At 45.0% G+C, this 16,187-nt stretch overlaps 1 protein-coding gene across 7 annotated transcripts in view; it reads right to left on the reverse strand.

Annotated features, from left to right (window-relative positions):
* DIP2C (disco interacting protein 2 homolog C) overlaps nucleotides 1-16,187 on the reverse strand; it is a 401,012-nt gene that overhangs the window by 128,847 nt on the left and 255,978 nt on the right. For all 7 annotated transcript variants that reach the window (XR_014296333.1, XM_082647854.1, XM_082647852.1 and 4 more), the window contains 7 exons: nucleotides 14,932-15,055; nucleotides 14,536-14,645; nucleotides 14,309-14,411; nucleotides 12,476-12,540; nucleotides 9,636-9,729; nucleotides 9,433-9,552; nucleotides 8,037-8,151 (listed from right to left, as the gene is read on the reverse strand). Coding sequence is in view for 6 of the 7 variants with exons in the window: in XM_082647854.1 (XP_082503980.1) it covers nucleotides 8,037-8,151; nucleotides 9,433-9,552; nucleotides 9,636-9,729; nucleotides 12,476-12,540; nucleotides 14,309-14,411; nucleotides 14,536-14,645; nucleotides 14,932-15,055 (731 nt within the window). In the remaining variant the exon portion in view is untranslated. The remainder of the gene's footprint in view (nucleotides 1-8,036; nucleotides 8,152-9,432; nucleotides 9,553-9,635; nucleotides 9,730-12,475; nucleotides 12,541-14,308; nucleotides 14,412-14,535; nucleotides 14,646-14,931; nucleotides 15,056-16,187) is intronic.

Raw genomic sequence — 16,187 nt, forward strand, 5'->3', positions numbered from 1 at the left:
CTCATGGGGGCCGTGGAGGGTAAGGACACAGCTTTCTGCTGGTGCTGTTTTCTCAGGAGACCAGATTATGATACCAGAACTCTAGGCTGTTAGCTGCACCTAGATCATCAAGTAAAATGAAAGCAAACAAAACCCCGCATGACTACTCTCAGGTAAAACTGCAAGGGAGCATCTTCCTGCTTAGGTGGGCGTGCACATCCTGACACAGACACGCGGGAAAAGGCTCAACTCTTCACAGCACTTGCTGCTGGTACATTACGAAGGGTCATCGTACGTGTCTGGCAAGGAACTTTTACTTCTCACTTTACATATTTTTAATTTTTCTTTCATTCATCTATTAACAAAATATATACTAAGCACCAACTATTAACCAGACAGAGACAGAGAATAAACAATAATACACCAGTAAATCACACAGCGCATGAGAAAGTGGCAAATGCTGAGAGGGCATCACAATGAGTCACACAAGCGTGGGAGGGGCGAGTTCACTCTGTGGGGGGTGGTCAGGGCAGGCCTCGCCGAAGTGAGCAAAGACAGAGCTCTGGCCGTGCCACCCTGGGGGCACACCAGGTAGAGCGGGCAGCAGAGACCAGGAGGTCTGGTTGCGGGGAGGGAGGATGGGGCAGTGGGAGAAGGGGCCAAGAGGGGGTGTGGCCAGACTGCATGGCCTTGTGGGTCCTGCAGGCTCTGGTCAGGAAGGAGAGCAGGCAGAAGGCTGGGAACCCCGGTGAGGAGGCAGGAGAAACAGCTGGGCTTGGATGTTCCCTGGTGAATCGGATGGGAGGTGAGAAAAAGAAGGTTGGAGGCTGGCGGGAGGTGTGGGGTATGTTTACACATGGCTTCACTGAATAGTAAGTAAGAGAGGATGATCACGGGGGTGGAGGCTTAAACTAAAAATCGTGACCACTCTGTCCCCCACTCTCCTTCCCACGTGAAAGGAGAACTGAGTCCACAAACAGTGGCCAAGATCTAAGAGATGAAGACCAGCCCTCGGTCTCTGCATGCCCCTGGGTCTAACCTGAACTTCTCATGGACAGTGAACAGATGTGACGCCTTGGGGGGGTGGGTGGTGGGAGCAGCAAGAGGGACAGTGGTTACACACAGCCTGGAGCAGACATGGGTGTGGGCACCAGGGCCTGGTGTGTCAGACACAGGTAGGAGGCACAGATATCCACGGCCTCGTTTACATGCAAAGAAACTGAGTGTCTCAGAGGCTAACTGGTCCATTAGAAAGTAAGTCTACAATCTGCCTTTTCTATCAGATAAGGTGGTTGTGAAAATCAAGATGAGAAGACTGAAAAGCACTCTTTCAAATGTACACAGTTCTGGACAAACTCAAGGTAAACAACACCACGGCGAACACTTGGCAAGCACTTGTCGGTCTTGAACTGTACCCTGAACTCTGCTCCTAGGACCTCTCTCCTATTGGATATGGTGAGCATGAAGTCTGTCATTTCAAGTCACATCAAAAACCAAAATGGGTTGGTGGGTAGCACAATGGAGTATTAACCACCGTGAGAATCTCTCTCTGCATGTGGGAATTCGCCGGCTGCTTTGGGCCAGTCATCAGTGATGCTCTGTTCATTTTACTGCAACGAAGTGAAGTACCACTTCCTGAGGCACTCCAGGCAGATGTGTGCCGCCTGCAGGCGCCGGGTCTCCAGAACCACAGGGCACCTCTAGGACACGACATCACCTGGCCAAAGCCACAAAAGAACAAGACAAAACCTCAGAAAAAGAACTACATGAAGCAGAGATAAGCAATTTACCAGACAGGGCTCAAACTAGTGGTCATGAAGATGCGCACTGAACTCAGGAGAAGAATGGAGGAACTCAGTGGGAATTTTGATAAGGACACATAAAATATAAAAAGAACCAAACAGAACTGAAAAATAACAGAAATCAAAACAACACTAGAGGGACCCAAAAGCAGATCAGAGGATGCGGAATGGATCAGTCATCTGGAAAACTGGGTAGTAGAAATCATCCGATAGGAACAGCAAAAGAAAAAAGAAAGAAAAAACATGAAGATGGTTTAAGGGGCCTCTGGGACAACATCAAGTGCGTGAACATTCACACTATGGGGTCCCAGAAGGAGAAGAGACAGAAAACCTATAGCTGAAGAAATAATGGATGAGAACGTCCCTAATCTGGGAAAGGAAACAGACATCCTAGTCCAGGAAGCACAGAGGGTGTCAAGATGAATTCAAAGAGACCCACACCAAGACACGTTATAATTAAAATGGTAAAGGTTAAAGATAAGGAGAGAATCTTAAAATCAGAAAGAGAAAAGCAACTATTTACATGCAGAGAACCGATAGAGACTATCAGCTGACTTGTCAGCAGAAACTCTGCAGCCCAGGGGTCTGGCAAGATATATTCGGAGTGCTAAAAGGAAACACTCAGAACCAAGAAGACTGTACCCACAAAGCTCTTATTCAGACTTGGAGAGAGAAGAACTTTACAGACAAGCAAAGTTACAGGAGTTCATCACCACTAAACTATTCTTACAAGAAATGGTTTATGGTTTCTAGGCCATAACTAGAAACAAAAAATTATGAAAGGAAAAATCTCATTGGTAAAGGCAAACATATAGTAAAGGTAATGGATCAACCACCTGTGAAGCCAGTAGGAAGATTCAAAGACAAAAGTAGTAAAATCATCTATATCCACAATAAATAGTTAAGCCACAGAAAATTAAAAAAATGTAAAATATGACATCAAAAACAAAATGGGGGGGAATAAAAATGGAGTGGTTTTAAAATGTGCTCAAACTTAAGTGACCATCAACTTAAAACAGACGCATATATACACAGGTTGAAATATATGAACCTCATGGCAACCACAAACCAAAAACCTGTCACAGACAGGAGAATAAGGAGAAAGGAATGAAACATACCACACTGAAACAATTCTTTTTCTTTTGCTAATACCTTCTTACCCTACCCACCTCCTGCCTACAAAAACCTTCCATTTTGTACAACCCCTAGGAGCGTCTTTCTACTTGCTAGATGGGATGCAGCCCAATTCATGAATTGCTTAATAAAGCCAACTGGACCTTCAAATTAAAAAGAAACAAAGTTGGAAAGCATGCCGGTATGTCTCCCCAAAAGGAATAATCCTTTTTATGAAGTGAGTGATCACAACTCAATGTCTCTGCTTTAGAAATCTGGATTTTTTTGTTTTTATTGAAATATAGTTGATTTACAATATTGTGTTAGTTTCCGGTGTACAGCAAAGTGATTCAGAGATATAAATACACACACACACACACACAGATACCCCTGTGCTACAAGATACTGAAGTATCTTGTTATTACAAGATACTGAATATAGTTCCCCGTGCTATACAGTAGGTTTTGCTGTTTATTTTACGTATAGTAGTGTGTATCTGTTAATCCCCAAATCCTGATTTATCCCTCCCCCACCCCCTTCCCCTTTGGTAACAGTAAGTTTGTTTTCTATGTCTGTGAGTCTGTTTCTGTTTTGTAAATAAGTTCATTTTCATCATTTTTTAAGATTCCACATATAAGTGATATCATATGATATTTGTCTTTCTCTGACTTACTTCACTTAGTATGATAATCTCTAGGTCCATCCGTGTTGCTGAAAATGGCACTACTTCGTTCTTTTTTTATGGCCGAGTAGTATTTCACTGTGTATATGTACCACATCTTCTTTATCCATTTGTCTGTCAATGGACACTTAGGTTGCTTTCATGTCTTGGTTATTATAAATAGTGCTGCAATGAACATTGGAGTGCATGAATCTTTTCAAGTTAGAGTTTTTGTCTTTTCCAGATATATGTCCAGGAGTGGGATTAATTCTATTTTTAGTTTCTTAAGGAACCTCCATACTGTTCTCCAGAGTGGCTACACCAATTTACATTCCCACCAACAGTGTAGGAGGGTTCCCTTTTCTCCACACCCTCTCCAGCATTTATTATTTGTAGACTTTTTGATGATGGCCATTCTGACCAGTATGAGGTGATACTTCATTGTAGTTTTGGTTTGCATTTCTCTGATAATTAGCGATGTTGAGCATCTTTTCACATGCCTGTTGGCCATCTGTATGCCTTCTTTGGAGAAGTGTCTATTTAGGTCTTCTGCCCAGTTTTTGATCGGGTTGTTCATTTTTTTGATATTGAGCTGTATGAGCTGTTTATTTTGGAAATTAATCCCTTGTCGGTTGCATCATTTGCAAATATTTTCTCCCAGTCAGTAGGTTGTCTTTTTGTCTTGTTTATGGCTTCCTTTGCTGTGCCAAAGCCTTAAGTTTCATTAGGTCCCATTTGCTTATTTTTGTTTCTATTTCCACTACTCTAGGAGATGGATCCAAAAAGATATTGCTGCGATTTATATCAAAGACTGTTCTGCCCATGTTTTCCTCTAGGAGTTTTATAGTATCTGGTCTTACATTTAGGTCTCTAATCCATTTTGAGTTTATTTTTGTATATGGTGTTAGAGAATGTTCTAATTTCATTCTTTTACATGTAGCTGTCCAGTTTTCCCAGCACCACTTATTGAAGAGACCGTCTTTTCTCCACTGTATATTCTTGCCTCCTTTGTCATAGATTAACTGACCAAAGGTGCATGCATGGGTTTACTTCCTGGCTAATTTGCCTAGTTTTGTTAATAAACTTTTAATCTTTTTAAAGAAAGATTTTATAGAAGATTTTAAAACATGTTTAGAGAAACAATTAAAAATCCTTTGCTTCTTCCTGCCTGCTGATCCACATAGCAGAGGCGCACGTGCTGGTCTGAGAACAGGCTGAAGCCCTCAGGTTTACCTTGCTTTCTGGAGTGCTTTCTACTGAAACCTGTCAATACCCTGCTTATATAAACCACAGATTGCCAAAGCCCTGAATCTTCTATTGTCTATATTTTGTCTGTTTGGAACTATTTATTAGACTAGAAAAGCACCTCTTTTTCTTCATGTATAAAATGAAACCAGATGAACATCCTTCTAGCACTAAAGCTCTAGGCTGACTACATGTAAGTGCAGTATATGCGTCTTACTTTTTCTCTGAAAACAAGAGCTTTACCACCAGACAATAAAAATTCCATTCATTACTTTGGCCCACAGATGAAGTCCTCTTAAAGAAGAAAATTTATTTGAAGAAAATAAGACCTGATGTTGGGTCTCACTCAATTCATGCACATCATTTATTACTGAAGGGCAGGGATAACATTCCATAAACTAATGGAGATCTCACACTATTTATTAGCTTATTTGATGCTAATGAGCTGACAGTATTGGCTTCTTGATAATGGCACGTAACCTGACAGACTGAATAACAGCAGCCACAACTGGAAGATCATGAAGAAGGTTTAGAAGATCTTTTTTTTCCTGTAAGAACAATAATTCACTTGTCCACCGTTTGAAACTAAGAAGCCTACTTTTTCTTCACTTGTCCTCCCTATGACTATCCTTGTCCCTAAAAAATAACTTGAAGTTTTTTAAAGGTTAAAAAACTTATTAGGAAAATATAACTGATACAATGTTATAAATGGTTACTCCCATATGAAGATAGTTTTTACAAGTTTGAAAGCTTTTTGCACAGACTGTTAACAGCGTGGATTGCACTTATATCAGCTAGATATGAGTCAGATATGAGGCAGCACCTATAAACATCATTTTTTCTTTTTTTGTCTAAAGCTGTAAGAAATGCCAATTCTCAAGTCCTACTTTTTAACTTAAATAAGCGGCATTTCATTCATATGACATTCTCAGACGTCAGTCAGGAGGCTGTGTTAAAATGAGGTCTTGCCAGCATTTCTAAATTGCCTTGGCTGGGAACTACAGCTCTATGGAGTAGCAGGTTATGGTCAGCTCTATTGAGTATGTTCTTATGTACCTTATAAGAATGTAAATCAAACAACAAAAATCTGAATTTGAACAAATTAAATATCATTATTTTTCATGTCATCTTCAAAAAAAACCTCCTTTGCTCATCCCTTCCCCCTCTGCCAATCAACTCTGGCATAATCTATACAACATACCTTAAAGGCACAGAGAAAACACTTTTAGGAAAAGCAAATGAGCAAATCATTTGATCATAACAAGTCTACATGAATGAATCATTCATTCTGTGAATCATCTCTGGCAATGGTACTACTTCACAGAACTGTGGAATCTTAAAAATTTACAGGTAGAAGGAAATTGAGAGATTACTGAGTCCAAGCCCCTTGTTTCTTGGTGAAGGAAACCGAGGCCCTGGAGAGAAGGAATGTGCCCAGGATCGTGGGGCCAGCCACCAGCGGGCGGGGCTCAAACTGGGACTCCTGGCCCCAACATGCTTCCGGAGGCTGAGTCCCCTTAGAGTCAAATTAGACACATACTTGAATACTGATTTCTGCAGGACAACGTGATGGCAAATCTGCTATTGCAATCCTGATGTGTTTTGTACTCCAAGGTCGGACATAAATCTCAGAAGATTATTTGTTGCAAACCTTCTCTTTTGGGGACGACAATGCCATCCTTTAAAAAATGAAGACTGGATTCTGGTTAATGGTGCCATATTTCCTCATCAATTTAAATTACGTTATAGACTTTTAATTTCTGGTTCACTCAAAATTAAAAGTGGCTTCTGGGGACTTCCCTGGTGGCACAGTGGTTAAGAATCCACCTGCCAACGCAGAGGACACAGGTTTGGGCCCCAGTCCAGGAAGATCCACATGCCGTGGAGCAGCTAAGTCTGTGCACCACAACTACTGAGCCTGTGCTCTAGAGCCCGCGAGCCACAATTACTGAGCCTGCGTGCCACAACTACCAAGCCCACGTGCCACAACTACCGAAGCCCTCGCGCCTAGAGCCCATGCTTCGCAACAAAAGAAGCCACCGCAATGAGAAGCCTGCGCACTGCACCGAAGAGTAGCCCCAGCTCGCCGCAACTAGAGAAAGTCTGCGCACAACAACGAAGACCCAACACAGCCAAAAATAAATAAATAAATAAATAAATAAATTTATTTATTTTAAAAAAGTTGCTTCTGATACTTTAAAGGTTTTCAGTTTCTCAACCTGTTAGGCGGCCTGGTTAATTTCACATTAACAAACTCCTAAAAGCATCAGAAGGTGTCTCTTTAAGGGCAACCTTTACATGAATATTTTTGCGAATCCCAACCTTTCAGTAAAAAGAGCAGAACTCATGCACTTTGTCCACCGAAAGCTCTGTCATCCACTGCTACAACAGAGCACATTGGTGTGACACGAAATAAAACATACTTAGAGACAGAACCCAAAGACGCTGGCGAATTAGTCATGTATAGGCTGCAAACGTCTGGGTGATGCAAACCCTCCTTTCTCAGGTTAGTGTGGATTACTGGGAGCTGCTGACGGTCAGACAGGCCGCTCTAGCCCTTCTCACCCTGGGCAGGGTGAGCTCTTATGAGCCGTACCACGGCCTGTCCCTGACAGGCCCCAGTGGCTCTGAAGCAGGCAGTGATGCAGGAGTGACCTAGGACCAAGGGCACTCACTGTGCTTGCTGGCCTTAGCAAGAGCCCCAGAAGCCCAGCCCCACACAGCGGGAGATTCCAGGCCCCAGAACCCTCTGATGTGCTGCTGAGCTGCTCAAAAGCTCAGAAAACCAGTTTTTAAAGTGCAGTATGTGCAGTATTGCAGAAAATGAAGATGACATAAAACCCGCATGTCCAAGGGCACAGGGGTGGCCACAAAAATTTCGTTTCATCCAACATTTACTCTGTTCTATCCTCAAGTTAAACCTGAGCCTAATACAAGCAAATGAAAATGTGCATAATCTGCCAGGACAAGGTTCACTGCTCAGCGTGCCTGTGGACAGACTTCCACTCACTCGGGAATTACAGCGAACCTCCAGAGTGAAAAGTGAGTTTCTAACTAACGAATCTAGACTATTTAAGAGAATCCATTCTAGAATACACTAGAATAAAAACTCGTCTGGAAAATCTGGGTCCTGTTTTTATTCTCACACTAAGATGAACTGCGATGGCTCCGGGTCTCTGTTAGCTGCTGAATGAGACCCCTCCCCAGGCTGCCCACTTGAGTTAACACAGCAGTACCTCCTGATGGCCACGGTGAGAGCCTCTGGTGAGCTGGCGCATGGACAGATGACCTCCTGGCGTAGACCTTTACTTTGGAAGACGTTGAGAAACGCGTCACAGGAAGAAATAGACCCTAGAGGGAAAGGGGGGATGATAATCAGACAGGCGAAGCAATATGGACAATTAAAAGTATCCCATAATATAAAATGCTTTTGAAGTTAGGATCTAGGCACATGGGGAGTTAGGCAGCATGGAAAAATACTTTATTTAATATATAACTTATCACTCGTGTTACAATGAAAGATAATATTATTCTCAAACACAGAACTCAAGAATTTAAAAAATGCAACTTCTATACTTAAAATCTTTCTGCTGACTGAAGCACTTAACTTTAATAACTTTTCTGAGACATGTTCTACCATTTTCAACATGCATGTTCCAAGAAATAAGTAAATCTAAACCCAACTAAATGAAGAAAACATTTCTCTATATTAATATGAGTGATGAGATCAAGGTATAATTACTAGGAACCTATCAGCTAAACTAGCTCCTAATACAGGTTTATCTTGCTTCCTGTAAGACATATTACTCTGAAGAGTTATGGGCAAAATCAATTGTGTACTAAACAGCCCACAATTTATGGAGTTATTTTGTAAATGGAAGCATCATTTATAAAACTAATACAAAATCACCTGTTTGCAAGTCCACTTTTGCATATCAGATGTTCTTTAAGAAAGTATATACTGCTTTAATTTACAAATATATATGCTGCAGAGTTTACAAATGTGGTCAGAAACATACATTGTTCATTCAATTCACTTCATTCACTTTGCTTCTCGCTTATATACTCTTCTCATAAAAAACAAGCTAGCTGGGTTTTTGTTTCAACTGACTGAAATATTTTTCAAGGTATATTAACAGTATTCTGTGGAACTGCTAATTTATTTTACCTAGGTAATTTCTGCTACAGGATTTGATAATAAAATTCCATTAAAAATGACAAATCAAATTTCCTGATCAATAAAACTACTATGGACCATAAAATAATAATAGTTAATATTTCTTGAGCACTTATTATATCCCAAGGAACTGTACACAGGGATTGCTTCATTTAATCCTCATAAAATCTGATGACTGGGTACCATCTTGCAGCTAACAAAAGGAGAAGAATTTTAACAAGTAAGATATGTTCTCTTCAGAATCAGGAAGTGGAAGGGCTAGGACTTCAACCCTAGGGCTGTGTCTGGACCTTCAGGCCCTGGTGCCCGTAGGCTACGCTGAGTAATACTGTTTGGCTATTATCTTAAGGCCACTTCTTCACTAAGGTAAAGACTAGAAAAGGGAAAAATCAAACCCCAGAGAATGAAACCTGGAGAATGAGGCCCCCTCCTGACTGCCTGGTGCCGTCACTTACAGGGATTTGCGCCGTCGGCCACTATCAGCATCCGGAGAGAGGAGAGGTTGATGTCTCTCTGATCCCTGTGTGCCACCAATGCCCAGTGCATGTCCCTGGATTTGACACAGGCCACTTTTGCTGAAGGAGAAGCAGGGGGGAAGTGAGTCACCGCCTGTGCCGCAGGATGGCGTGACATTAAAGGGGCAGCCTCCGCAACGCACCTTTGTACTGGCAGACCTTCTGAATCCAGGACAGCGGGTTCACCTTCATCAGCGAGTACGGGATGCTGATCACGTGCATCATGTTCATGACGCTCTGAAAGCAGGACACTGGGCAGTGAGTGGGGGAGGGCTCCATGTGGGACTCACCCTGCTGCCAGGGGCTCCCTGGTGGGAGGGTGGGGACCACACGGGCATCTCACTGGGGATGATCCTTTAAGAGGCTGTGGGAGTGGAGGCGACTTCTCAAAGCTTGTCTAGTCCTCCCGACTCCTGCTTCTACTGATACAACTCAAGAATCTAAGTCCAATGGAAGCAACCTAAGTGTCCATCGACAGATGAATGGATAAAGAAGATGTGGCACATATATACAATGGAATATTACTCATCCATAAAAAGAAACGAAATTGAGTTATTTGTAGTGAGGTAGATGGACCTAGACACTGTCATACAGAGTGAAGTAAGTCAGAAAGAGAAAAACAAATACCGTATGCTAACACATATACATAGAATCTTAAAAAAAAAAAAAAAAAAAAAGGTTCTGAAGAACCTAGGGGCAGGACAGGAATAAAGATGCAGACCTACTAGAGAATGGACTTGAGGACACGGGGAGGGGGAAGGGTGAGCTGGGATGAAGTAAGAGAGTGGCATGGACATATATACACAACCAAATGTAAAATAGCCAGCTAGTGGGAAGCAGCCGCATAGCACAGGGAGATCAGCTCGGTGCTTTGTGACCACCCAGAGGAGTGGGATAGGGAGGGTGGGAGGGAGATGCAAGAGGGAGGAGATATGGGGATGTATGTATATGTACAGCTGATTCACTCTGTTACACAGCAGAAACTAACACACCATTGTAAAGCAATTATACTCCAATAAAGATATATAAAAAAAAATCTAAATCCAAATCCTTTTCTTACAAAAACTTAAGTTGAATGATCACTTTTTTATTGGCCTTTCAGTCTTGAAGCTTAATTCTCTCTGGTGTATTCTACTCATTTTTATTCACAAAATTAACTTCCTTTATTAAATGTTACACTGAAATCCAAGGAGCGGTGGAAAGTTGTCTTAACACCCTCACTCTTCCATCTAGCCTGGCTCATGTAGACCAGGACCCGTAAAAGGTTTCTTTCTTTAAAATGGATGACAAAAACTAACTTTTTAAGTAAATGGTCAGTCCTCACACATTGCAGCTGGGACTCACACATCTGAGTGGCTGCACGCACAGACCTGGCAGGAAGGGACCACAACACGGGAGCACTGGACAAGATTCCCCCTGGTCGGCTCTGCCCCCCCTGTGGGTGGAGGGGGAGAGAGAGGGCACGGACACTCTGCAGAGCGCTGGTCTAGCTCAGAAGCTCTGCAGGAAGATGACCACGTGCACCCTCCCCCACACGGGTGAGCCTGCTCACCACTAGCATTCACCTCCCTCACCTCGCGCTTGCTCCCCATTCCATACTGGGGGTGGGAGCATCTTCCACCATAAAGAAGATAAGATGCTTTGGAAGAATGCGTGCTGCCTAGCCAGAGACCTGTCTTGCTCTAGAAGGTGGCAGCCAGAGACAGACTCAGAAACCACCAATTCCGGAGGCAGTAATCCACAGCATCAGGGAGCAGGTGGGTGACCACGTCAACAAGATCTATCACACAGCTCTTGAAAGCAAGACTGTCACGAGAGAACTCTGATGGCAACGGTCATCAAGCAAGTAGATGGGCCAGGCACTCACTGAACGTTAAACCACGTGGTTCTCACACGGTCAACATTCCCATTGGACACATAAGGAAAACAGGTGCAGAGTGACTCAGGCAACAGACGATTCTTGGGCACAGGAGCAGGGGACGTGCCCAGAGTCACAAGCTACAGAAGGAAGGACCAACATCCAACCTGGGTTCTCTGAGGCTGTGCTCTTCCCATGACACCAGCAGCCCACGGGTAATGCATGTGTGGGGCTGTGTTTCTGTCTCACCGACTAGTGTCCAGGCGGTAAAAGAAGGAAGCTGGCTGGGCCGGGGCCCTAAACCTTTGTCTATATGATGTCTGCATAAATTCTGGTTTATCAAGAAACAACAAATCCCTCTTTTTATAGTTATGTTCCTATCACTCATGTAAAACTACTAGAGTTTTTTGCTTCTAAAAAGATATACGGTTTCAGCATAAGAAACTTAAAAAGAAAAACAGGTGAGTGGAAATCATCACATATGAAACAGACACAGGGAGATTCGAAGCAGTGATGCTACATATATTTCTTAAGTGCTAAGCATATCTTAATAATAAGGTTATCCCTCTATTAAAAGTGCCTACAGCTTTGAATGGCCATCACTTCTCAAGTGGCACTAACAAAAATGAGACATACATTCTCTGCAATTCGTGTTGAATTTTTGGCCAAGGGGAAATCTCAAAGTACTTTTCCCCCTGCAGCATAATTCCCGAAACAGTCATTAAACGATGATTCACAGAAAGATAAAAAGAATTTTGTAGCCAAATCATATGTATGGGCAAAGTGACCCAAATGCAAGACATCAACGTTTCTGCACAATCTGAAATGCCAACCGTGGGAAGAAAGATCCTGAACTTCCCTGAGCCTAAAAAGGCCGCTCTCTCTCACAGCCGCAGCCTCAGAGCGTGGGCCCACGATGCAGGCAAGCAGCCACTGACCCGCTGGTCTGCTGAGCTCCTGGAAGTTACATTAACTTAAGACTTCTAAAAATGGTAACTTTTCTTTATAATGTGGGAGGAAGGGGCTTACCCAAGCCGCTGTGTACACAGATCATCATTCTAATCCCAACACTGAGCACATTCAAAGTTAAACAGGACACTGCAGAGCAAGGGGCGTCTCACTTACTGTTAGGATTCCGTGCCAAAGCCCAACGTCTTTCTTGAAATCCAACACATTCACAATTGTTTCAGCTATAAAATAAAGAGTCAAAGATTTTAACAAAAGACGGTCACAGACCAAAGGACAAAAAAAATCCAATACCACATCAGTGGGAAGTAATGGGTCTTAGAAAAACATCATTTCACTGTCTTTACAGAAATGCTGCAGCCTCCAATCAGACCCATTTAAAATGCTGGCCTGCCTGGGAAGTGTTTCTAGATGAGTATTCTGATACACAACTTAACAGCAATAGCTCTTCACAGCATCACTTAAAACGCCTTATTCCTTCTCCTTTTATATATTGGGTTGGCCAAAAAGTTCGTTTGGGTTTTAATGAACTATTTGGCCAACCCAATATTTGTTTTCCCTCTCCCTGCCTTTTCTTTCTTAAAAGATTCTTTTCATTTCCATCACATGTTCTCCCAAGAGAGGGAAATGCTGTGTACTTGCGGGAGGAGGCAATTTTCAGCAAACCTGCCACTAGAATGCTTGCCAAAGCTTCAGTACCGAGTGCCTCACCCCCTTTCAAAAAGGGACATTCAAAATACACAGCCTGTATTCTATCTTATGCAAGATTTTTAAAAGTGGAGAATCAGGAAGCAAGTATGTATCTATCTTCCCCAATCCCTGCAAGAGTGATGGCCCTGGACCTTTAGGAAATTAGGGCAAGGAATACAGGTCATGAGGTTGTGAGAAAAACTAGAAAACTGAAAACAGTGACAAACAGGGTGGTGATCATTAGAGGCAGTGTGTCTCCACGTGTGACAATGTCTGGGAAACTTGTCCAGGGACCAAACATCAGTGGAACATCTCCACGAGACAAGTGAACTGGTCTTAAAAAGGGAGACTGCCAGAAGGATGGGGAGAGAGAGAAAGCAAATGAGAACAGCAAAAAGAGAAAAGTGTCTCATCCATGGCTCGTGACAGATGCTTGGGTACTGGGAAGAGACTCCAGTGTGGCGGGTGCCTGCGACGTGGCTAGTGCGGGGACCTGATGGCAGACACTCCAGCGGAGGGAGCTGTGGGTATGTGGGGTCTGATCCTTCCTACCATGAGCCCGTCAGCACTGTCAACATGGTTACCTCCAGTGACCCTAACTCCGTGCCTCCAGGACAACCCCAAACAGGGCAAAGAAAGCACATCATGGAAACCAACCCTTTGACTGTGAAATGCAGCCCCAGAATCCAAGCCAGTTGCGGGGAGGGGGGTGCACTGTAGCATGCGCACTTTTTTAAAGCTCCCAGAGAGGTTCCACTGTGCAGCCAGGAACGAATATACATCAATGGTGTCAACTATCTGTTATGGCCTAGACTGTTTTCTCCCAAATTCCTATGCTGAAGCCCTAACGCCAAGTATAAATGTGCCTGGAGATGGGGCTCTAAGGAGATAATTAAAGTTAGGTAAAGTCATAGGGTGGGGCCTGATCCAATAAGAATGGTGTCCTTATAAGAAGAGGAAGACACACCAGAGCTCCCTCTGCACACAGAGGTGAGGTCGTATGAAGACACAGCCAGAAGGTGCCGTCTGCAGGCCTGGAAGGGGGTCTCCCAGGAACCAACCCTCTGGCACTGGATTTCAGACTCCAGCCTCCAGACTGTGAGACGTCAACATCTGTTGTTTAAGCCCCAGTCTGTGGCGTCTGTTTTGGCTGCCAGAGCAGACTGAGACGCCAACTAAACAATCCAACACACAGACCTTCGGTGGAGCCGCACGACTCTCTGAGTGACTAGTGGGAACAACACTCATCTCCACAGGGCTGGGGTCTGGGGTCAGGGTCCCCCAGGAATGGTCTGCCCATACCTTCTGTGTAGCCACACGCCTGTGTGAGGGCCTGGCAGTGGGTCAGAAGCGCGATCCTCGTCACGGTCACCCCGAGCACGCTCCCATCCTTGCACGTCTTGTACTGCAATGAGAAGGTGCTGAGAGGGTAGAGCTCCAGGCCCACATCCACCTCTGACCCTGAGCTGTGTAAGGGTTGCAGTGCGTGTCACTCAGTTCCCCAACCTCGTCCAGACCCAGCAACTCACCTCGATATACGCAGTGTCATTATTTGCGTCCTTAATGTGCGGGAACCAATCTCGAGGAGGTTTAGAGAGATGTTTTGACTCTGTGACAAACCATAATAGCTTTGGCCAACCTTGGAAATAAAGGACAAATTCCTTTCAGGCAAGCATCCCCCAGAAGACAGGTGTGACACCACCTTCCCGTTGGTGGCATGCTTCACAACAGCACAAGCCAGACCAAACCTCTGGTGTTTCCACCAAGTCTAAGGCCACGGCTAAGGTGCTGTAAGCCTCCTGCAGTTACAGCATATCACGTGCAGGCTGAGAGCACGTGGGGTGTGATCTGAAACCTCGTGTGTGCACGGTGTGTTGGCACAGATGCCTCAGAGCACATCCTCCCCGCCCGGCACTGAGGCTCACCTTTGAACTGTGGGATCTCCCCCGTCGGGCTCTTCGGCAGCCCTTTGTGGCAAGCGTCACTCGTCAAGGCTACAGTCACTCCACAGCTTCCTAGCAAGAACCCGATCTGCTGGCTTCCTGCGTCCTGGGAGACGGCAGCAAGGAGAGAAGGGTCACGAGCAGAGGTGATGGCCACTCTCCTAAAAAAACACGGTCTCGCCCTTGGGCCCTGGGATGGCACCAACCTCCCTGAGGAGAGGTTCAACCAGAGTGCCAGGGCACGGGCTGGTGTCTGCACAGCTGGGGTCAGATCTCAGGCTGCCGCTTGCCAGCTGCCTGACCTTGAACAGGCCACTAGCTTGGCCTCAGTCGCGTCATCTGCACCGTGTCCTTGGCTGGCTGTAAGGGATGCACACGGGGAGCACAGAGTGTGCTGCGCTCAGGGGGTCTCGTTCTGTTCCCCTCTGGTTGTACAGGACTGTGACCTCAGGACACAGAGCGGGTCCAAGAACACATCTCTGCACTCAGGACACTAACCCCAAGCGGTCTTTGATCACATCCGGCGTGATGGACTGGACACCCATGCCGACCACAGAGTAAGGGCGTGTGCGTGGCGGGGCGCCGCCCCACAGACTGACTGCCAGGACTTGGGAGCAGATGCTGCGGGAGGGGCAGCCCCGGGCGCCACCACCCTGAGCGTCCAGCCACCCTGCCAGTCAGTTCAATTCGCTTTCCTTACTCCCACCAGCTATGATTCAGAAAATAAAGCCGTGAAGCAGCCGGCATTCCTAGAAGGGAAACGTCAGGACTGTGGTGAGGCTGTCACCTCCTTCCTTCCCACGTGAGACAACATTCTCACCCCAGTAAAATCGGCAACATCGACATCTCAAAACTACGTCTTCCAAGTGCCCAGTTCCTACTCCTCACTGCAGATTTAAAAGCCGCATCTCTTTACACAGCATCACGCACAGCCAGTCTCCCAACACCCTTGCAGCCCCGACAAGGGGGAGGAGGCCTGGTGCTCCGCGGATGGAGACCTTCCCATTTCGGGGACCCTGTGGGATTGTTCCTTCAAGCAGTGCTTTTTCAAGGAGAATTATAATCAGTCACTTCAATGTGAATTTGGGTATCACATGGCCAAAAGCTGTGACCGGGTAAAGGGGTGGGGAGATGGGTTCTGAAGCCAGGTTTAGGAGCAGAAGGGCGTTTCTTTAGGAGCGTGAACTTGCTGGGACCGCCTACAGACAGGCTCAGAATGGCTCAGGAGAGGGAGCACC

Source organism: Grampus griseus (genome assembly GCF_964374135.1).
Source record: "Grampus griseus genome assembly, chromosome: 2".
Classification (NCBI taxonomy): Eukaryota; Metazoa; Chordata; class Mammalia; order Artiodactyla; family Delphinidae; genus Grampus; species Grampus griseus.